Source organism: Lagenorhynchus albirostris, chromosome 17 (genome assembly GCF_949774975.1).
Source record: "Lagenorhynchus albirostris chromosome 17, mLagAlb1.1, whole genome shotgun sequence".
Classification (NCBI taxonomy): domain Eukaryota; kingdom Metazoa; phylum Chordata; class Mammalia; order Artiodactyla; family Delphinidae; genus Lagenorhynchus; species Lagenorhynchus albirostris.
The window spans coordinates 36,776,101-36,800,780 of NC_083111.1; the positions used below are offsets into that span (position 1 = coordinate 36,776,101).

The 24,680-nt window shown below is 36.5% G+C and overlaps 1 protein-coding gene across 1 annotated transcript in view; it reads left to right on the forward strand.

Moving 5' to 3' along the window:
- Positions 1–24,680, forward strand: part of NECAB1 (N-terminal EF-hand calcium binding protein 1) — a 183,620-nt gene that overhangs the window by 118,886 nt on the left and 40,054 nt on the right. The window contains exons 6-7 of the mRNA XM_060127738.1: positions 2,303–2,424; positions 11,737–11,813. Of these exons, the coding sequence (XP_059983721.1) occupies positions 2,303–2,424; positions 11,737–11,813 (199 nt within the window). The remainder of the gene's footprint in view (positions 1–2,302; positions 2,425–11,736; positions 11,814–24,680) is intronic.

Below are 24,680 nucleotides of genomic sequence, written 5' to 3' on the forward strand. Positions count from 1 at the left end.
TATTTTCATTTTCTAAAATTATTTTTCCTTTTTTCTGTTCAGCCTTGGTGATTTCCACTACTCTGTCTTCCAGGCACTTATCCATTTCCTCCTGTATCATCTACTCTACTCTTGATTCCCTCCGTGTATTTCTATTTAAGTTATTGTATTCTTCAGCTGTGTTTAGTTTTTTTATCTAACTGAAATTCCTCACTGTGTGCATTCATTCTTCTCCTGAGTTTGTTGAGCCTCTTTATGATTATTAGCTTGAACTCTTTATTGGGTAGTTTGCTTATCTCCACTTTGCTTAGTTCTTCTTCTGGTGTCTTATCTTGTTCCTTCGTTTGGAATATATTCCTCTGTCACCTCATTTTGCCAAATTCTTTGTTTTATTTCTATGTATTAGGTAGGTCAGTTATGTTTCCTGATCTTGAGGAAGTGGACTTCTATAGAAGACATCATATTGGGCCTGGCAAAACACTTGCCTCTGTTCACCAGAGCTATATACTCTAGGCATACCCACTATGTGGGCTGCATGGGCCCTTCTGTTATAGTGGGACCAATTACTATGGGTGTACTGGCAGGTGGGGCTTTTCTCTGGCCCAGTTGGCTACTAGGCCCAGCTTTGTAGTAGCTGATGGGCAGGGCCAGGTCCCAGTGTGGCTAGCTGCATGGTCTGGGGAGTCCCAGGGCTGGTGCCAGTCCACTGTTGGGCAGCATTGGGTTTCAGGGCAGATAGCTGTGTGGTCCAAGGTACCTGGGACTGGGACAGACCAGGTCCTGGGGCAGATGGTGGGAAGAGCTGGGTCTCTTGTGGCTGGCTGCTGGGTTTGTGGTTCCCAGGATGGATGCCAATTTGCTAAAGTACAGGTAAACCCCCAGCACTAATATGCGAGAGGGAGGATTCCAAAATGGTGCTTGCCAGCACCAGTGTCCTTGTGGTAGAGCAGGTTCCTAAAAAAGGTTGCTAGCACTCTCTGTGTCCCTAGGGAGAGTTGCAGTTACCTCCTGCCTCTCTGGGAAGCTCTCCAAGATCAGCTGGAGAGCTTGGGTATGACCCAGGATTCTTTTAAATTACTCTTTCACTGTGGATCTCAGATTGTGTGAGATTTTGTTTGTACCCTTTAAGAATGGAGTCTCTGTTGCCTACAGCCCTCCAGGTCTCCTGTATGCAAGCACCACTGGCTTTCAAAGCCAGATGTTCTGGGGGCTCATCTTTCCAGTAAAGAACCCCAGGCTTGGGAGCTCAATGTGGTAGTTGGACCCCTTTCTTCTTGGCAAGAATCTCTGCAATTGTGGTTTTCTTTCTCTTTGTGGGTTGCCTACCTAGGGGTGTGGATCTTGACTATACTGCATCTCCATTTGTCCCACTCATCTCATTGTGGTTCCTTTAGTGGTGGAAAATCTTTTCTTTTAGTCTTCAGATTGTTGCTGTCAATAGTGGCTCTGTAAATTGTTGTAAGTTTGTTGTGCCCATGGGAGGAGGTGAGCTCAGAGTCTCCCTACTTTACCATCTTGGTCACACCTCCCCAAGAGATAGTATTGTTATATATAGATAAACACAAATAAACACTTGTTGAAAAGTGTTGCCTTTGTATAAGGAGAATGAGGGCACAATATGGTGAAGGGGAGAACCTGTTTGTAGAAAAAAGTTTATAGAATTATTTGACTTTTTAACTATATGGATATTTAGCTTTGATTTAAACAGTTAAGTTAAAAACTGAATAAAAGGAAAAGCAAACTCCATAGGTGTTCTCAAACTAAACAAAATGCTATGGAAGTGTACAAATAAGCATTCTTTCCATTGATAATTTGGGCAATAAAAGAAACTAGTTTTTCTTAAATTACAAATCAAGGTATGATTTTTTACTCAAACTTTTAAATTACAAGAATAAAAAAAGCCCAATGTATTTTCTTTTTTTTCTGCTTAATAACTTTAAAAATAATTTATTGAAGTATAGTTGATTTACAATGTTGTGTTGGTTTCAGGTGTACAGCAAAATGATTCGGTTTTATATATATATATATTTTTTTTCTTTCTCAGATTCTTTTCCTTTATAGGTTATTACAAAATATTAAGTTTAGTGAGAGGAGGTGAGCTCAAGGTCCTTCTACTCTGCCATGTTCCCCCCTCTTTTCCTTAGTTTCACTTATAATGCCACATTACCAGGTATCTCTAGACCATGTTGCCAAGCCATAGTTCTCATAAATTTTCATTTCACTACACTAGAAAATATTTGTGTCTGATCTTTGAAGATGTGTTCCTTGAGGTAAAAGACTGAAGCCCTGACACTGAGGTTAAATATTGTCTTTGTTGTTCAAGACAAGGGCCAACCAAACCAGAAGTCCTGTCGATTCAATGGCCTGGAAAACGATCAAGTCGTCGGGTCCAGAGACACAAAATCTTCTCCCCCAACAGCCCTCAGTTTAATGTCTATGGTGCAGGTAATGAAACTTTGTCATTTTTCTTGAAGTTGACTCAATTGTATCTTCATATTGACTTATTTAAAAAGGACCAAAAGGCAGCTAAAACAATAATAATGGAATGCTTTTCTTACACCGAACAAGTTTGTCTGAAACCAAAGTGGTAAAGGTCTAAGATATTAAGAACTAGGGTGGTGATCCTAATCATCAGTTCTGTCAGAATCCTAGCAGTTGTACTTGGGCAGTACACAGAGACATGTTGGGTAGGGAAGAAAGTGACTCAATCACCTAATATGTGAAAGACTTAAGACCTATAGAAATCATCATCATCTCCAAGCAAAGGAGGTGCCCTTTAGTCTGCACCCTAATCCCAGATCCCCAAGCCTGGTTAAGCATACTCTAAATTCATTTTAGAAAAAGGTTATTGTTTCCTTTCATAACAGGACTAAAATTATAGTGGCTTTTGAAGTGCATAATGTAGTATATGATTGAGACCTCAATAATATTCATTAGGTCATCATATTTTAACCATGTAATTTATATTAATTACTTTAAAATACTTTGAAATATGAAAATTTATGTTGTTAAGTAGAGTAATTTTTATAAAGTATGAATATATATGCATATGTATGTATATATGTATCTGTATGTACCTGCACATATCACTTGAACATGTCATTTTAACATAAATGAATATTTAAATATCTACCATTTCAGAAAATCAATGTATAGATATAGTCTGTATTTACACAGATTGTACTTGAAAGATTTCAAAGTGCTTTCTTGAACACTGTCTTATTTTATCCTAACACCTTATAAGATAGATGTTAGTATCTCCATCTCCCCAGAAAGTAAAGCTATTTGTCTAGGGGTAATGGATCATTAGTCATTTTTTACAGTGAAACAACCTCAAAATCTCAGTGATTACAACTGGAAATATTTGGTTCTTTTCTCTCATGGGTCTATGTTTGACTGTGATTTGAGTGATCTCAGCTGGATGTGGCTCCAGCTTGTAGGTTGGATTCAGCTCTACTCCTCATGTAGCTTCTTAGGATCAGGGACTACTTGGGGCATTATCTTCTCCTGGTCAGTATCAAAAGTACAGGAAAAATCATGAAGCTCATTTAGAACCACTGTAGGAGTGGCCACGATGGTGGAATAGGAAGACACTGAGCTCACCTTCTCCCATGGTCACATCAGAATTACAACTATTTACAGAGCAACTATTGATGAGAAAGACAAGAAGACTAGCAGAAAAGATATTCCACAACTAGATACATTAAAAGGAATCACAACAAGATGGGTAGGAGGGGCAGAGAAGTGGTATGGTCAAGATCCATATACCTAAGAGGGTGACCCACAAATGAAATGATAATTACAATCACAGAGCTTCTCCACAAGTGAGCAAGGGGTTCAAGCCCCACATCAGGGTCTACAGCTTGGGGTTCTGCACCAGGAAATCAAACCCCCAGACATTTGACTTTGAAGGCCAGGAGGGTTCACCTTGGGGAGAGCCAGAAGGCTGTAGGATATAGAGACTCCACTCTTAAAATGTGCACAAAAATTCTCACATGCTCTGGGATACAGGTAAGAAGTAGTGACTTGAAAAGAGAATGAGTCAGACCTACCTGCTGATCTTGGAGAGCTTCCTGGAGAGGCAGGAAGCAACTGTAACTCATCCTGGGGACACAGACACTGGTGGCAGCTATTTTGGGGAGCTCATTCTACCACAAGGACACTAATGATGGCAGGCACCACTTTGGAATCCTTCTTCTAGCTAATTAGTGCTGAGACCTGTCCCTGCCCACCAGCTTGTGAGCACTAGAATTAAGACGCCTCAAGACAAGCAGCTAGTCAGGTGGGGACACAGGCTCACCCACCAGCAAGCTGGTTGACTTAAGAATCCCTGAGTCTACAGTGGCTCCAGGACCCAATCCTACTCACCAGAGGGCTCAGGACCTGGCCTCACCCACCAAAGCACTGGCACTAGCCTCAAGAAATCACAGGGCCCCACAGTCTGCCATTGGGACCCAACCTCATCCACAGTGGGTTGACACCAAATCTGGGAAAACCCCCCCACCAGGGGTCTGCAGCCAGAGACCCTGAGACATAGTTCTACTGACCAATGGGCTGGCACTAGCCCTAGGACTAGCCTCACCCACCATTGAGCAGGCACCAGCCCCAGGATCCCCTGGGACTTAGACCCACCCACCAACAAGCCTACACATCAACTCTGGTACCCTCAGGACCCAGAATTCAGAGACCCTGGAACCCGAGTCTGCCCACCAGTGAGCTGGAATTAGGATTGATATGCTCAAGGCCTCATTGCAGCCCATTAGTAAGCTGACTCCAACCCTTTAGGCCTCAGCTCTGAGACACCAGCTCTGAGACACCTTGAACCCCTCAGACAGCTGCCCTGGGATCCAGCCCCACTCACGAGCAGGCTGACACCAGCTTTGGGACATCCTGGACCCTGCAGCAAGCCATGTCTGGAACTTGCCTCATCACGAGTAGGGCAAGACTAGATCTGGCACCTGTGGCCCTACAGCCACCCACCCCAGCACAAAGATCCACCTGCCACTGGTCCAGCACTAGCCCCAGGAATCCCAGGACACTGTGGTCAGCCATGTCATGACCAGCCCTTGCCCACAAGTAGTTGGCATCCTCTGCCCAAGGCAAGGCCTGGCAATCAACCAGACAGGGGCTAGCCACACCAACTAGATCAGCCACAGTAGTCAGTCAGCCAAAATGGAAAGACCCGCACAACACAAAAAGGGGGCACTCCTAAAGCATGTAGCTCTGGTGACCATAGAGGAGTGCACCACAGGTACACATAGGACATCTCCTACAAAAGGACACCTCTTCAAAGTCAAGAAATGTAACAAACCTCCCAAATACTTAGAAATAAAAACAGCAAATTGGGCAAAATGAGGTGATAGAGGAATTAGTCCCAAATGAAGGACCAAGATAAAACTCCAGAAGAAGAACTAAGTGAAGTGGAGGTTAGTGATGTATCTGATAAAGAGTTCAAGTTAATTATCATAGAGATGTTCAAAGAACCTGAGAGAAGAGTTTGGATAAACAAAACAGAGGGAAATGTCAGAAGTCAGAAGTTTTTACGAAGAGATAGAAATGTCAAAAGTTTTTACAAAGAGATAGAAAATGTAAAGAAGAACCAAACAGAGATGAAGTATACAAAACTGAAATTAAAAATGCACTAGAAGGAATTAAAAATGCACTAGAAGGAATCAACAATAAATTGGATACTACAGAGGAACAAATCAGCAAGCTGGAAGACAGAGTAGTGAAATCACTCAAGCTGAATGGAAGAAAGGAAAAAAAAGAAATAGAACTATTTATGAGACCACTGGGACTACATCAAGTGTACTAATATTTGAATTATAGGGGTCCCAGAAGACAATAGAGAGAAAGAGAAAAGAAATAGAACTATTTATGAGACCACTGGGACTACATCAAGTGTACTAATATTTGCATTATAGGGGTCCCAGAAGACAATAGAGAGAGAGAAAGAGAAAGAGGCAGAGAACATAGTTGAACACAGTACTGACACCTTCCCTAATTTGGGAAAGGAAACAGTAATTCAGGTCCAGGAATGACTGAAAGTTCCAAACAGGTTCAACCCAAAGTGACACACTGAGAAGCATTATAATAAAATGGCAAAAATTAAAGATGAAGAGACAATATTAAAAGCAGTAAGGGAAAAGCAATAAATTACATATAAGGGAACTCCCATAGGCTATCAGCTTACTTATCAGCAGAAACTCTTCTGGCCAGGAAAAGTGACATGATACATTTAAAGTGATGAAAGGGGAAAACCTGTAAACAAGAATACTCTATACAGCAAAGCTTTCATTCAGATTTGAAGAAGAGATCAAAAGTTTTACAACAAGAAAAAGCTAAAAGACAGCATCACCACCAAGCCAGCTTCACAAGAAATGTTAAAGGGACTTTTCTAAGCAGAAAAGAAAAAGCCACAACTAGAAATATGAAAATTATGAAAGGAGAAATCTCATTAGTAAAGGGAAATATGTAGTAAGATAATAAATCAACCACATATAAAGCTAGTAGGAAGGTTAATGGATAAAAGTAGTAAAATCATCTATATCCACAATAGTTAGGGGATATAAAATACAAAAATGTAAAATATGATGTCAAAAACATTAAATGCGGGCATGGGAGTAAAAATGCAGAGTTGTTAAAATGGGTTTGAACTTAAAAGATTAACAACTTTTAATAGTCACGGATATATATATATTTATATATATATATATATATATCCATGACTATTTAAAGTCACCTATATATATATATATATCAATATATCAGTGTGTATATATATATATATATATATATATATATATATATATATATATATATATAAAACTCATGGTAACCACAAGCCAAAAATCTATAATAGATGTACACACAAAAAAAGAGAAAGGAATACAAACATAACATTAAAGATCAAATCACAAGGGAAGTCATCAAATCATAAGGGAAGGGAGCAAAAAAAAGAAGTAAGGAACCAAAAAGAACTTTAAAAATCCCAAAACAATTGACAAAATGGCAATAAGTACACACCGATTGATAATCTCTTTAAATGTCAATAACTAAGTGCTCCAATCAAAAGGCATAGAATGGCTGCTTGGAAACCAAAACAAGATCCATAGGTATGCTGCCTATAAGAGACTCACTTTAGATCTAAAGACACAGACAGACTGAAAATGAGGGGATGGAAAAAAGATATTCCTTGCAAAAGAAAATGCAAAAAAACCTAGGGTAGCAATACTTATATTAGACAAAGTATGCTTCAAAACAAAGACTGTAAAAAGAGAAAAAGGACATTACATAATGATCAAGGGATCAATCCCAGAAGAAGATATAACAAAAGTAAATATATATAAACCCAACGTAGGACACCTAAATATGTAAAGCAAATATTAACAGACATAAAGGGAGAAATTGATGATAACACAATAATACTAAGGGATGACTTAAACACCCTATTTACATCAATGGACAGATTATCCAAACAGAAAATCAATAAGGAAACACTGACCTTAAACAACACCTTAGACAAGATGGATTTAACAGATGTATATATGGGACATTCCATCCAAAAGCAGCAGATTACACATTCTTTTCAAGGGCACATGGAACATTCTCCAGGATAGATCACATGCTAGGCCACAAAATAAGTCTCAGTAAATTTAGGAAGACTGAAATAATATTAAGCAACTTTTCAACCACAATGCTATGAGACTAGAAATCAAGAAAAAAAAGTGCAAATAAACACAAACACATAGAGGCTAAAGAATATGCCTATAAAAAAACAATGGGTTGCTGGAAAAATCAAAGAAGAAATCAAAAAATAAATGGAGACAAATTAAAATGGAAACACAATGATCAAAAATCTATGGGATGCAGCAGCAGCAGTTCTAAGAGGAAGTTTATAGCAATACAAGCTTACCTGAGGGAACAAGAAAAATCTCACATAAATAACCTTACCTTACACCTAAAGGACTAGGAAAGGAAGAAAAGACAAAACCTGAATTTATTAGAAGGAAAGAAATCATAAAGATCAGAGAGGAAATAAATAAAACTGAGACTTAAAACAGTAAAAAAAAAAAAAACAAAACACCAAAAACAAAAGACCAATGAGAGCAAGAGCAGGTTCTTTGAAAAGATAAACAAAATTGATAAACCTTTACCAAGACTCATCAAGGAAAAGAGAGAGGACCCAAATCATTAAAATCAGAAATAAAACAGAAGTTATAACCAACACCAGAGAAATACAAAGGATCATAAGAGGTTACCATGAACAATTATATGCCAATAAAATGGACAATGTAGAAGAAATGAACATATTCAGAAGAAACAGAAAATATGAACAGACCAAATACCAGGAATGAAATTGAGACAGTAATAAAACTGCCCCCAAGAAACAAAAGTCCAGGAGTAGTTATCCTCACAGATGAATTCTACCAAATATTTAGAAAAGAGTTACCACCTATTCTTCTCAAGATATTCCAAAAAATTGCAGAGGAAGGGACACTTTCAAACTCATTCTGTGAGGCCAGCATCACCCTGATACCAAAACCTGAAAAGATATCACACACAAAAAGAAAACTTCAGGCCAATATGAACATAAATGTAAAAATCCTCAATAAAATGTTAGCAAACAAATTGAGCAATACATGAAAGGAATCATGAGCCATGATCAAGTAATATATTTATCCCAAGGATGCAAGGATGCTTCAATATCTGCAAAACAATCTATGTCATACATTATATTAAGAAACTAAAGAATAAAATTCATATAATCATCTCAATAACTGCAGAAAAGTTTTTGACAAAATTCAACATCCATTTATGATAGAAACTCTCCAGAAAGTGGGTATAGAGGGAACATTTCTCAACAAAACAAAGGCCGTATATGACAACCCACATCATACTCAAAACAAAGGCCATATATTACAACCTACATCATACTCAATGGGGAGAAGCTGAAAGCATTTCCTCTAAGATCAGGAGCAAGACAAGGATGCCCACTCTCACGACTTCTCTTTAACGTAGTATTGGAAGTCCTAGTCACAGAAATCAGACTAAAAAAAGAAATAAAAGGAATGCATACTGAAAAGGAAGAAGTAAAACTGTCAATATTTGAAGATGATATGACACTATACATAAGAAATCCTAAAGACACCACCAAAAAGCTACCAGAACTCAACAATGAATTTGGTAAGGTTTCAGGTTACAAAACGAATATACAGAAATCTGTTGCATTGCTATACACTAAAAACATAGTATCAGAATAGAAATTATGAAAACAATTCCCTTTATGGTTCCATCAAAAAGAGTAAAATGCCTAGGAATAAATCTAACTAAGGAGGTACAAGACCTGTACTTCAAAAACTGACGAAAGTAATTGAAGATGAGACAAACAGATGGATAGACATTTCTCCAAAAAAGATATACAGATTGCCAACAAACACATGAAAGGATGCTCAACATCACTAATCATTGGATAAATGCAAATAAAAACCACAATGGGGTATCACCTCACACCAGTCAGAATGTCCATCATCAAAAATCTACAAACAATCAATGCTGGAGAGGGTGTGGAGAAGAGGGAACCTTCTTGTACTGTTGGGAATGTAAATTGATAAAGCCACTATGGAAAACAGTATGGAGGTTCTTTAACAAACTAAAAATAGAACTACCATACGACCCAGCAATCCCACTACTGGGCATATACACTGAGAAAACCATAATTCAATATTCATAGAAGCATTCATAGAAGCATTATTAGAAGCATTCAGAGAAGCATTATTTACAATAGCCAAGATATGGAAGCAAACTAAGTGTCCATCAACAGATGAATGGATAAAGAAGATGTGATATATATATATATATATATATATATATACACATACACACACATATGTATGTATACAATAGAGTATGACTCAGCCATAAAAAAGAATGAAATATTGCCATTTGCAACAACGTGGATGGACCTGGAGTGAAATAAGTCAGAAAGAGAAAGACAAATACTAAATATTATCACTTGTATGTGGAATATAAAAAATTAAACATGGGATATATGTTTATATATAGCTGATTCACTTTGTTATACAGCAGAAACTAACACACCATTTAAAAGCAATTATACTCCAATAAAGATGTTTAAAGAAAATTAAACCATAGATTGTTCTTTCCATTTTTCATTTAGAAAACAGTATTAAGCCCAAAATATCCTTTTATGGGACTTTGTTGTGATAGCTGCCTTAAATTCTTTTAGGAGCAACCTAGAATGGAAAGATGTTAACTACTTTGCAAATTAAAATATAAACATAAACTTTGTTTACATATTTATAATATTTTATTGTAAAAGCACTCATTTTTAGTAGCCACTTCTTTGTGGCAATGCTACTGCTTCTTTTTGCATCATAATTTATTTGGTGGGCTTTGAGAGGAGCTTCACTGAAGATGGCAGGTGGAGATGTGAATTCTAATGTAAAGTACTACCCCCTTATAATTTAGGTCTTATCTTCCTAACATTCAAAGCTAAAACAAGGCTTTATAGTCTTAAATTCAATCACATTCTTCTATCAGGAAATATTAAAAACTATTACTTCAGCAAATGTCTGTGAAAATATTTTGAGCAAGCTGCCATAAGGATACACAAGGATACCAGGATGTTTGTGCAGGGGCTCACACCACAACTTACTCCTTCTTGCCTCTGCATAATAACATATATAACAGCAACAATAATAGCAGCAGAACTTACATAATGTTTATCCTGCTGTTAGATAGAGATGTGTGTGTGTATACACAGACATATTAAAAATACTAGGGGGCTTCCCTGGTGGAAGTGGTTGAGAGTCCGCCTGCCGATGCCGGGGACCCGGGTTCGTGCCCCGGTCTGGGAAGATCCCACATGCCGCGGAGCGGCTGGGCCTATGAGCCATGGACGCTGAGCCTGCGTGTCCGGAGCCTGTGCTCCGCAACGGGGAGGCCACAGCAGTGAGAGGCCCGCATACCGCAAAATAAATAAATAAATAAAAATAAAAATAAAAATAAAAATACTACATACATAGTACATGTATGTTTGTGTGTGTATATATACACATATGTATGTATGCATATGTGTATATATACACAATCCTCACAGTGAGGCTTGTGATATTATTATGCCCATTTAAAAATAAGAAAAGTGAGACCAGAGATGTTAAGTAATTTGACCAAAATCAGCGGGCTCCAGAGTTTGTACTCTTCACTCCTATGCCATGAACATAGTGTCCACTCAGGTTAGTCCCTAGGGAAGGAGATACCAGCTACCTTGCTCTTCTACTTCTTTTTGATTAATAATTTATCCCTTGCTGTATTCATGGCTATGATTTCCCTGGCTCCTGCCACTGCCCCAGAAGTAAGTTTAGAATTGTTTCTTGGTGCTTTCCTTTTTCTAAAAGAAAAATCAGCTACATTATGTGGTGGTAAAAATGGCTCAGCAGGATCTGTTCTTTTGAATATCAAAGGCCAGTGTAGGCAACAACATAAAAAAAATAGACATAAAAATGAACCCCCTGGGATACATGGATCTATGGAAATCAATAACTTAGAAAGAACTCATGTGAATCTATCTATATACATAAATATAAATATAAATATATATATATATATTTAAATGTGGTGATTAGCCAGTGACACTGTGTTCTTCCTTCAGGGTAAAAGAAAAGCTCTGAGACACCAAAGCATTCCTGCTCTGTCTAGAGTTTAATATATTGCCCTCATGGTTTTCCCCTCAAGGCTTATTAGAAGAAGATAACCAGTGGATGACCCAGATAAACAGACTCCAGAAATTAATTGATAGACTGGAAAAGAAGGTGAGTACTTCCTTTTCTTTCTTCTCCCTCTTAGTTTTCAGTAGATTATGACTCATTATTCCTTATTCCCCCAATATTCATGTCTGCCTGGATAGAATAGCAACCAGGATCTCCGTTATACTGCTTGATAGTTATTTGGGATTTTTGTTAAAGCAAATATAATGTTAATTCTCATTCCCCCCATGCCAATCCCTAATTATAGTTAAAATAGTATATAGGGTTTAAAGTTAAATAAATCTACTGCATTGTCTGACTTTTAGGTTATCAATCATGTAAGGTAGCAGTGTGCTTGAATGATGCAAATGGCAGCTCTTGAGAATGACCTGGTTGATGTCTTGGGAATGTTTCAAAGTGATTCAGGGAAATGGCTGTGTGTTACACTAAAAGATGATATTGTACACTCAACTTCTAGAAATTAGCATCTTAACTGATGATTTTTAGCATGAAAACTACCAAGTTAGCAAGCAAGTTAAGATATGATGAAGAGTTCTTCAGAACTATATTTTATGTTTCCAGTTATTGTATTTTTATTGACTAATTCAATTAACACCAAGTAGTCCTGATATTATAGTTATATTCCTCTTAAGCAGCTTTAATGGAAGAAGCTGCTTTTGTTAATCAGTAAGAATATGTGTTTTCTGTGCATGCCAAGCACGAAAGAAGGAACCTTTATGCTTGAGAGAGAGTTTCTGACTTTGAAGGACCCAGAGTCTACCCGTAAAAATATTCTATATTCATAAAATGAGTTAACAGATTTTTAAAAGTATGCAGTTGCACAAAACCAAGCTCATTGTTAATGCTCAGTAAATACTTAGTGACTGACTGAGACATGCCAAAGGAATGGAGCATATACTAAAATTTACAGTTGCTAACCTGAAGGAATGATCACTGCAAGCTGGGAAGGACCACTTGTGTCAGGAAGGGCTTAAGGGGCCTTTAGAAATGATGACAATTAGGAATTTTGAGTGCAAGTAACAGAAATTACCTCTTTAATAAAAAAGAAATCTCTAGAAGGAAATGGGAGTGTTCACGAATCAACAGACAGTCTAGAGATCTAGACTTAGGAAGTCAGTAGACAAGATAAGTCTAGAGATGTAGGTAAGCAAGAAATACTCACCAGTCTCTCAGGTTGTCTCCACTGTAATAAATGAGTTTCAACAATTTCCAGTCTATGGACATTCTGCTCAAGATTCCACTTTCCAGGAGGGAGAGTCTGGTTTGTCTTGTTACGGTTGCACACAGGTCTCTTAGATAAGGAAGGAGAGAAAACCTTGGTTAACAGTCAAGTATTAAAATGAGATGAGATCATTCACTGAAGGAAATTGTATTGTCACTAAAATCAGAATAAATGTTAGTCAGCTAACAAACTAATAAGTATTTGCTATGGGAAAATAAATTTTTAGTAAACAGAGAGCAGTTGGAGAGGGCATTCAGGTAAGGTGATGGCATGAGCAAAGGTTAAGTAGACCAACCTGGTTAGAGTCTTCCATTTAGGGACATAGTGACAAATAAGATTATATGAAAGGGTGGGGCTGAATTATGGATGGCCTTAAATAACAGACTAAGGAATTTGGACTTGATCTTGGAGACAACAGCAGGCATTTATTATTTTTCAACAGATAAGTGACATAATAAAAAAGATCCTTTAGATAGAAAATTGGACAGCAAGAATATGAAATGGATTCAAACAAGAAGATTCAAAGTCAGAGCTACCAAAGCCAGCTATAACAGTGACATTAAAGGGCAGGCTGTATACCTGAGCCCACTGGGATCAAGTATAGTAAAAGATGGGCCTGGACTAAGTGACTAAAAAGAAAATGGCAGATTTGAAAGACTTGAGGTGAAATTAACAGGACCGTTGAATGGGTATGATGTGTAAAAGGGTAGTTTCAAATAGGAGTCTGAGGATTTGAGCCCAAGTGTCTGAGACAATTATACCACTAACAGACAAGGGAGAGACAGTGAGAGATAATTGGTGAGGTAAAGTGAGGAGGTGAACTGGTTTATTAAATTTCAAGATATAATAGGACATCTAAGTAGAAATATCCAGTTAGATTAGTATTTAAGAAGCCAGGACAACAGATTGAGATCTTGAGAGCCATCTCCCAGAGGTGAAACCTCATGTCCTAAGGATGGGTAAGGTCTCTGAAATGGAGATTCTGTACAAAGAAGAACCACGTCTAGAGGAAACAACTTTGGAGAGTTCCAGTCCCTCTGCCACCACATCACTGTTCACTAAATTTAAATTGACCACTTATGGGGACAAATAACGTAAACTAAGAGTTTGCTGCAAGTCAACTTTCCTCCTTTCTAATTTCATTAATTGATGTGTGAATTGAGATTAAAATGCTTGATAATAAAAATAGTGGCCATACAAATTAGTTTTCCAATGGTGGAAGTCTTGGAAATGCAGGACCCTATTTAAAAACCAAACCTTGTTAAAACATAAAGATTCAGTTGTTAAATAAGTTTGGATTCATTTAAAGAATACAAATACCTCTTTTTAAAATGGTTTGGAAGTCCTTGGCAAAGCTCTTTCTTCTGGTGTCATAAATGTATGTCATTCTTTTTAAAGGGGTAGCTCAAACACAGGTCATGGCTTTTTTTCCAACTTAAAATCAAAGTATTGTCATGTCTCCTTCTTTTCTAGGCTTTTTTCTCCCTTCATTCCTATGAAAGCATTTCATTATGAGAACAGTGGCTGAGAGGTTTGCTGAAAGTACAATGTGATGGTCTTAAACATGGGGCTCCAGCTGTGTGGGGCTCAGCATGATCTGTCTTAATGAAAGGAGAAGCAGTGCAAGTTGGGTTTTTTTCTACAACTTGTTCTGTACTATGCTGAATTAGATTTTTAGAGGAAAAACTTCCAATTGACAAACAGAAGCTAAGTGCATATTATATTTTACTGATGGCTGTCTTGTCTTCTCAGTTGTTAGCACTAGGTTTGATCTCCACATTAAAAGGGAATGTACTTACAGTGGAAGCCATACTGTCTTTTCTCACCACTAAGTATCTATGATAAATCTTTCCTGCACTGTAAACCAAGCCCAATACCATTTATGTGGGGGAAAAATAACCTTTGAAATTTCTACAAGTCTCTTCAGACATTCCTTTTTTCCACTTCAGCCTCTCTGAGTATTTATGGGATATATTGAGATTATATCTCATGTTTTGCTTGAACTCTGCAGAAACCAGTGTTCAATGCTTAAACAAAACAACAACAAAGTCTCTTTAATCTTCATGAAGTCTTAAGTGTACCATCAGATCACAGGATATCCATATTTAAAGGGATATAATTAAGGATGTCACACTCATACAACTTGTTTTAAGTTTTTTACCTTAGATTAAAGAAAGTAGAACTGAAAAGTGTGCGTGAGTTGTTATTAGGGAAACAGCAGTCAAAGAGATCACTATTGTTACAGTTTCTATATGCAGAGTACTTTTAAAGATTCAATTCACATCTATATGCATTATATGTTTGTCTTCACAGAAGAGCTAGGATTTAAATGGGCATTCATTCAGCCACTTGTTTATTCAACTAACATTTTTTGAGTACCCACTTTATGCAAGGTACTATTCTGACAGTGAGAATATAGCAGTGATCAAAACAGGTAAGGTCCTTGGTCTCTGGAGAGACAGACAAACCCCAAGTAAACAAATTCATGAAATGAAATAATTTCGGATAGTGTAAAGTACTATGAAGAAAATGTAGGACAATGTGATGAAGATGGAGGGTTGGATACTTAAAGTGAGTAATCTGAGAAGGTCACTTTAAGGATGTGATATTTGAATTGAAGTTAGAAAAATAAGGAAGAGCCAACTAGAGGAAAACCTAGGGATAGAGAATATAAGGCAGTGGAAATAGTAAAAGTGAATTGCAGAGAAGTTAAATAACTTGCATAAAGTTCACCCACAAGAGAACTGCATAGCTAGAGCTATGTAGCTCTGTTATTAACAGGCTTATAGTATTTCAGGCAGTCTGGATTTCTATAACTTTCTATTTATTTCTTATCTATTTGAAGGAATTATTGTGCATAATCCTCACTTGTTTTCCAGTTTTGGGAAATAATTGACATACATCACTATTTAAATTTAAAGCATACAGCATGATGGCTTTATTTACATATAAGGTGAAATAATTACCACAATACGTCCGTTAACATCCATCTTCTCATACAGGTACAATAAAAAGGAAAGGAAGAAAAAAAGAAGGGAAAAATGTTTATCTTCTTAGGATTTACTCTTTTAACTTTCCTACATGCCATACAGCAGTGTTAACTATAGTCATCATGTTGTAACATTACATCGTTAATACTTATTTATCTTATAGCTGGAAGAAGTTTGTACCTTTTGACTATCTTCATCCTATTCCCCTCCTCCCACTCTCTACCTCTGGTAACCAAAAATCTGATCTCTTTTTCTATGAGTTTGGGGTTTTTGTTTTTATTTTTTTTAGATTCCACATATAAATTAAATCATACAGTACAGTATTTGTCTTTCTCTGTCTTATTTCTCTTAGCAAAATATCTTCAAGGCTCATCCCTGTGGTCACAAATGGTAGGATTTCCTTGTTTTTTGTGGCTGAATAATATTCCATTATATATGTATGTGTATATATATATATATATATATATATATATATATATATCACATGTTCTTTATCCATTCACCCATCGATGGACAATTAGGTTGTTTCCATGTCTTGGCCTCTATAAATAATGCTGGTATGAACATAGGGGTGCAGATATCTTTTCGACGTAGTGTTTTCATTACCTTTGAATATACTTCAGAAATGGAATTGCTAGATCATATGGTAGTTCAGTATTTAATTTTTTGAGGAACGTGAGAAAGCCATACTGCTTTCCATAGTGGATGCACCAATTTACAATCTACCAATAATGCACAAGCATTCCCTTTTTCCACATTCTTGCCATCATGTTATCTCTTGTTTTTTTTTATGATGGTCATTCGAATAGACATGAGTGATATCTCAGTGTGGTTTTACTTTGCTTTTCCTTAATGAGTAGTGATGTTGATCATCTTTTCATGTACATGTTGACCTTTCATATATCTTCTTTGGAGAAATGTCTATTCAGGTCCTTTGCCCACTTTTTTTTTTTTTTTTTTGCTATTGAATTATATGAGTTCTTTATGTATTTTGAACGTTAACCCTTATCAGATATATGGTTTTCAAATATTTTGTTCCCATTCCAAAGTTTGTCTTTTCACTTTATTGATTTATTTTCCTGTTGTTGTTGTTTACTGTGCAGAAGCTTTTTAGTTTGATGTAATCCCACTTGTTTATTTTTTATTTATTTGTTTGTGCTTCAGGTGACATATCCAAAAATCATTACCAAGAATCATGTCAGGGAGCTTTATTACTATGTTTTCTTCTAGGAGTTTCATGGTTTCAGGTCTTACATTTAAATCCTTAGTCCATTTTGAGTTAATTTTGTGAGTGGTGTAAGATATGGGTCCAATTTCATTCTTTTACATGTGAATATCCAACTATCCCAGAATCATTTATTAAAAAGACTTTCTTTTCTCCACTGAGTTTTCTTCCCTATTAAATATTAGTGGATTGTATATGCTTGGTCTTATTTCTGGGCTCTCAATTCTATTCCGTCAGTCTTTTGTGTGTTATTATGCTAGTAGCATACTGTTTGATGGCTTTAGCTTTATAGTATTACTTGAAATCAGGAAGTATGATCTCTCCTGCTCTTTTCTTCTTTCTCAGCATTTCTTTGGCTATTCAGCGTTTTTTGTGGTTCATATAACTTTTAAGAGTGTTTTTTCTACCTCTGTAAAAGATGCCATTGGAATATGGATAGGGATTTTATTGAATCTATAGATGGCTTTTGGTAGTATTGACATTTTAACAATATTAATTCTTCCAATTCAGGAATACAGAATACCCTTCTACTTATTTGTATTTTTGTATTTTCTTTGATTTCTTTCATCAATGTCTTTCAGTCTTCACAGTAGAGAAATTTCACTTGCTTAGTTAAATGTATTCCTAAGTATTTTTTTATGCTGTTGTAAATAGGATTGATTTCTTTATTTTTTTTCAGAAAATTCACTGTAGGCATATAGAAATGCTACTGATTTTTGTATGTTAATTTCATATCTTGAAACTTTATTGAATTCCTTGATTAGATCTGACAGTTTTTTTTGTTACATCTTTAAGATTTTTGTTTATAAAACCAAGCCATCTGCAAATAGAGATGGTTTTACTTCTTCATTTACTTTTATTTCTCTTTCTTGCCTGATTTCTCTAGGTAGGATTTCTAGTACTATTTTGAATAGGAGTGGTGAGAATTGACATCCTTGTCTTATTCCTGATTCTTAGAGGAAAAGTTTCACCCTTTCACCATTAGTATGATGTTGAGGAAGCTGTGGGCTTGTCATATATGACTTTTATTATGTTGAGATATGTTCCTTTTATGACTTTTTGTTAAGGGCTTTTATTATGAATTTATGTTACATTTTATCAAATGATTTTTCCGTGTCTATTGAGATGATTATATGACTTTTTTCTTTCTGTTAAGATGATGTATCACACTGATTTATTTGCATATGTTGAACCATCCTTGCATCCCAGGGATAAATCCCACTTGATCATGATAAATGATTCTTTTAATGTGCTGCTGAATTTGGTTTGCTAGTATTTTCTTGAAATTTTTGCATCTATAATTATCAGGGGTACTGACCTATAGCTGTCATTTCTACTAGTGTCCTTTTTTGGTTTTAGTCTCACGATAATGCTGGCCTCATAAAATAAATTTGGGAGTACTCTCTCCTCTTCTATTTCTGGAAAAATTTGAGAAGCATTGGTGTTAATTCTTCTTTAAATGTTTGGTAAAATTCACGAGTGAAGCCATCTGGTCCTGGACTTTTGTTAGTTCGGAGGTTTTTGATTACTGATTCAATCCCTTTACTAGTAAATGGTCTATTCAGATTTTATATTTCTTCCTAATTCAGTCTTGGTAAATGATATGTTTCTAAGAATTTTTCCATTTATTCTAGGTTGCCCAGTTTGTTAGCATATAGTTGGCTGTTATGATCCTTTGAATTCTGTGGTATCAGTTATGTCTGCTTTTTCAATTATAATTTTGTTGATTTGTGTCCTTTCTCTTTTTCCCTTGGTTAGTCTAGCTAAGGGTTTGTCAATTTTTCTTGTCTTTTCAAAGAACTAACTCTTAGTTTGGATAATCTTTCCAATTGTTTTTCTGTTCTCTATTTCATTTATTTCTGTTCTAATCTTTATTATTTTCTTTCTTCTGTTAACTTTGTGCTCTGATCTTCTTTTTCTAGTTTTTGAAGCTGTAGAGTTAGGTTGTTTATTTGGGATCTTTCTTACTTCTTAAGTAGGTGTTTATTGCTATGAACCTCCCTCTTAGAACTGCTTTTGCTGCATCCCACAGGTTCTGGTGTGTTGCATTTTCACTTTATTGTCTCAAAAATTTTATTTCCTCTTTAACTTCTTCTTTGATCCATTGGTTGTTTAAGACAATGTTGTTTAATTTCCTTGTTTTCATGAATTTTTCAGTTTTCTTCTTCTTATTGATTCCTACTTTCATGCCATTGTGGTCACAAAAGATACTTGGTATGTTTTTTTTTTTTTTTGGTGGTACGCAGGCCTCTCACTGTTGTGGCCTCTCCCATTGCGGAGCACAGGCTCCGGACGCGCAGGCTCAGTGGCCATGGTTCATGGGCCCAGCTGCTCTGTGGCATGTGGGATCTTCCTGGACCGGGGCACGAACCCATGTTCCCTGCATCGGCAAGCGGACTCTCAACCACTGCGCCAGCAGGGAAGCCCACTTGATATGATTTTAATCTTCTTTAATTGCTAAGACTTGATTTGTGGCTTAACATATGGTCCATTCTAGAATTTTGTTGTACACCTGAGAAAAATATATATTCTGCTATTGAGAGATAGAATGATCTATATATGAATATTAGGATCATTTAGTCTTTAATGTTGTTTGAATCTGTTGTTTTCTTACTGATTCTCTGTCTGCATGAAATGTCCATCGACAGATGAATGGATAAAGAAGATGTGGTACATATATACAATGGAATATTACTCAGCCATAAAAAAGGAACAAAATTGGGTCATTTGTAGAGATGTGGATGGAACTAGAGTCTGTCATACAGAGTGAAACAAGTCAGAAAGAGAAAAACAAACACTGTATATAAACGCATATATGTGGAATCTAGAAAAATGATACAGATGAACCTATGTGCAGGGCAGAACTAGAGACACAGACATAGAGAACGGATGTGTGGGCATGGGGTGGGGGAAGGAGAGAGTGGGATGAATTAGGAGATTAGGATTGACATATATACACTACCATGTGTAAAATAGATAGCTAGTGGGAACCAGCTGTATAGCACAGGGAGCTCAGCTCTTTGCTCTGTGGTGCCCTAGATAGGTAGGACTGGGAGTGGAGGAGTGGGAGGGAGGTCCAAGAGAGAAGGTATGTATGAATACATATAGTTGATTCACCTCATTGTACAGCAGAAACTAATACAACATTGTAAAGCAATTATACTCCAATAAAATAAATAGATAATTAAAATAAAAGTAGGGTAATAAAGCCCCCAACTAGTATTGTATTACTGTCTATTTCTCCTTTTAGCTCTGTCAGTTGGCTTTATATATTTAGGTACTCCAATGTTGGGTGCATAAATATTTACAGTTCTTACATCTTCTTGATATATTGATCTTTTTATCATTATATAATGACACCCTTTGTCTTTATTCACCATTTTTCGTTTAAAGTCAATTTTGTCTAAGTATAGCTACCTCTGCTTTCTGTTGTTATTATTTGCTTGAAATGTCTCTTTCCATCCCTTAACTCTCAGTCTATATGTGCTTTTAAGGCTAAAGTAAGACTCCTGTAGGCAGCATATTATTAGATCTTGGGTTTTTTTAAATCCATTCAGCCATTCAATGTCTTTTCTTTTTTATCAGATTATAATCGCTTTACAATGTTGTGTTAGTTTCTGCTGTACAATGAAGTGAATCAGCTATATGTATACATGTATCCCCTCCCCCATGGACCTGCCTCTCACCACCCCATCCCACCCATCTAGGTCATCATAGAGCAAAAACCTGAGCTCCCTGTGCTATAAAGCAGGTTCCCACTAGCTATCTATTTTACACATGGTAGAGTATATTTGTCAATTCTAATCTCCTAACTCATCCCACCTTCCCCTTTCCCCCCTTGGTGTCCATACATTTGTTCTCTACATCTGTGTCTCTATTTCTGCCTTGCAAACCAGTTTATCTGTACCATTTTTCTAGATTCCACATATATGCATTAATATACGATATTTGTTTTTCCCTTTCTGACTTACTTCACCCTTTATGACAGACTCTAGGTCCATCCATATCTCTACAAATGACCCAATTTCATTCCTTTTTATGGCTGAGTAATATGCCATTTTATATATGTACCACATCTTCTTTATCAATTCATCTGTTCTCCAAAGTGGCTGTATCCATTTACATTCCCACCAACAGTGCAAGAGGGTTCCCTTTTCTCCACACCATCTCCAACATTTATTGTTTGTAGATTTATTGATGATGGCCATTCTAACCAGTGAGAGGTGATACCTCATTATAATACTGATTTGCAGTTCTCTAATAATTAGTGAGGTTGAGCATCTTTTCACGTGCCTCTTGGCCAACTGTATGTCTTCTTTGGCTAAATGTCTATTTAGGTCTTCTGCCCATTTTTTGATTGGGTTGTTTGGTTTTTTTATATCAAGCTCCATGAGCTGTTTGTATATTTTGGAGATTAATCCTTTGTCTGTTGTTTCATTTGCAAATATTTTCTCCCATTCTGAGGGTTGTCTTTTTGTCTTGTTTATTGTCTTTGCTGTGCAAAAGTTTTTAAGTTCAGTTAGGTCCCATTTGTTTATTTTTGTTTTTATTTTCATTACTCTAGGAGGTGGGTCAAAAAAGATCTTGCTGTGGTTTAAGTCAGAGAGTGTTTTTCCTATGTTTTCCTCTAAGAGTTTTATAGTGTCTGGTCTTATATTTAGGTCTTTAATCCATTTTGAGTTTATTTTTGTGTATGGTGTAAGGGACTGTTCTAACTTCATTCTTTTACATGTAGCTGTCCAGTTTTCCCACCCCCCACTTATTGAAGAGACTTTCTTTTCTCCATTGTATATTCTTGCCTCCTTTGTCACAGATTAGGTGACCATAGGTGCATTGATTTATCTCTGGGCTTTCTATCCTGTAGAAATTTATCTATATTTGAATTCATCTATATTTGAATGTCTGTGTCAGCACCATACTGTCTTGATTACTGTAGCTTTGTAGTATAGTCTGAAGTCAGGGAGCTGATTCCTCCAGCTCCGTTTTTTGTTCTCAAGATTGGTTTGGCTATTCAGGGTCTTTTGTGTTTCCATACAGGTTGTAAAATTTTATGTTCTATTCTGTGAAAAATGCCATTGGCAATTTGATAGGGATTGCATTGAATCTGTACATTGCTTTGGGTAGTACAGTTACTTGCACAATATTGATCCTTCCAATCCAAGAACATGGTATATTTCTCCATCTGTTTGTGTCCTTTTTGATTTCTTGCAACAGTGTTTCATAGTTTTCTGACAACAAGTCTTTTGCCTCCTCGGGTAGGTTTATTCCTAGATATTTTATCCTTTTTGTTGCGATGGTAAGTGGGAGTGTTTCCTTAATTTCTGTTTCTGATTTTTCATTGTTAGTGTATGGGAATGCAAGAGATTTCTGTGCATCAATTTTGTATCCTGCACTTTACCAAATTCATTGATTAAGTCTAATAGTTTTCTTGTGGCATCTTTAAAATTTTCTATGTAGAGTATCATGTTATCTGTAAACAGTGACAGTTTTACTTCTTCTTTTCCAATTCATATTACTTTTATTTCTTTTTCTTCTCTGATTGCCATGCTAGGACTTCCAAAACTATGTTGAATAAGAGTGGTGAGAGTGGACATCCTTGTTTTGTTCCTGATCTTAGAGGAAATGATTTCAGTTTTTCACCATTGAGAACAATGTTGGCTGTTGGTTTGTCATTTATGGCCTTTATTATGTTGAGGTAGGTTCCCTCTATGCCCACTTTCTGGAGAGTTTGTTTTTTGTTGTTGTTGTTGTTGTTGTTTTGCGGTACACGGGCCTCTCCCTGCTGTGGCCTCTCCCGTTGCGGAGCACAGGCTCCCAACACGCAGGCCCAGCGGCCATGGCCCACGGGCCCAGCCGCTCCACGGCACACGGGATCCTCCTGGGCCGGGACACGAACCCGTGTCCCCTGCATCGGCAGGTGGACTCTCAACCACTGCGCCACCAGGGAAGCCCCTGGAGAGTTTTTATCATAAATGAGTATTGAATATTTTCAAAAGCTTTTTCTACATCTATTGAAATGATCATATGGTTTTCATTCTTTAATTTGTTAATATGGTGTATCACATTGATTTGCGTACATTGAAGAATCCTTGCATTCCTGGGATAAATCCCACTTGATCATGGTGTATGATCCTTTAAAATGTTGTTGGATTCTGTTTGCTAGTATCTTGTTCAGGATTTTTGTGTCTATGTTCATCAGTGATATTGGTCTGTAAATTTTTTGTGTGTGATCTCTTTGTCTGGTTTTGGTATCAGGGTGATGGTGGCCTCGTAGAACAAGTTTGGGCATGCTCCTCCCTCTGCAATTATTTTGGAATAGTTTAGGAATGATAGTTGATCACTCTTCTCTCAATGTTTGATAGAATTCGCCTATGTAGCCATCTGGTCCTGGACTTTTGTTTGTTGAAAAGTTTTTAAGTATAGTTTCAGCTTCATTACTTGTGATTCGTTTGTTTATATTTTCTAATTCTTCCTTGTTCAGGCTTGGAAAGTTGTACCTTTCCAAGAATTTGTCCATTTCTTCCAGGTTGTCCATTTTATTGGCATAGAGTTGCTTGTTTTAATCTCTTATGATCCTTTGTATTTCTGCAGTGTCTGTTGTAATTTCTCCTTTTTCATTTCTAATTTTATTGATTTGAGTCCTCTCCCTTTTTGTCTCTTTGAGTCTGGCTATAGGTTTATCAATTTCATTTTCTCAAAGAAGTAACTTTTAGTTTTATTGATCTTTGCTATAGTTTTCTTCATTTTTATTTCATTTATTCCTGCTGTGATCTTTATGATTTTTTTCCGTCTACTAACATTGAGTTTTGTTTGTTCTTCTTTCTTTAGTGGCTTTAGGTGTAAGGTTAGATTGTTTATTTGAGATTTTTCTTGTTTCTTGAGGTAGGACTGTATTGCTATAAACTTCCCTCTTAGAACTGCTTTTGCTGAATTCCATAGCTTTTGGGTCGTTGTGTTTTCATTGTCATTTGTTTCTGTTTATTTTTTAATTTCCTCTTTGATTTCTTCAGTGATTTCTTGGTTATTTAGCAGCACAATGTTTAGCCTCTGTGTGTTTGTTTTTTAGTTGTTGTTGTTGTTTTTTCCTGTAATTGATTTCTAATCTCATAGCATTGTGGTCGAAAAAGATGCTTGATATGATTTCAATTTTCTTAAAATTTCCAAGGCTTGATATGTGATATATCCTGGACAATAGTGTGCACTTGAGAAGAAAGTGTATTCTGCCACTTTCAGGTGGAATGTCCTATAAATATCAATTAAATCTATCTGGTCTACTGTGTCATTTAAACTCTGTGTTTCCTTACTTATTTTCTGTCTGGAAGATCTGTCCATTGGTGTAAGTGGGGTGTTAAAGTCCCCCACTATTATTGTGTTACTGTTGATTTCCCCTTTTATGGCTGTTAGCCTTTGCCTTATATATTGAGATGCTCCTATGTTAGGTGCATAAATGTTTATAATTTTTATATCTTCTTCTT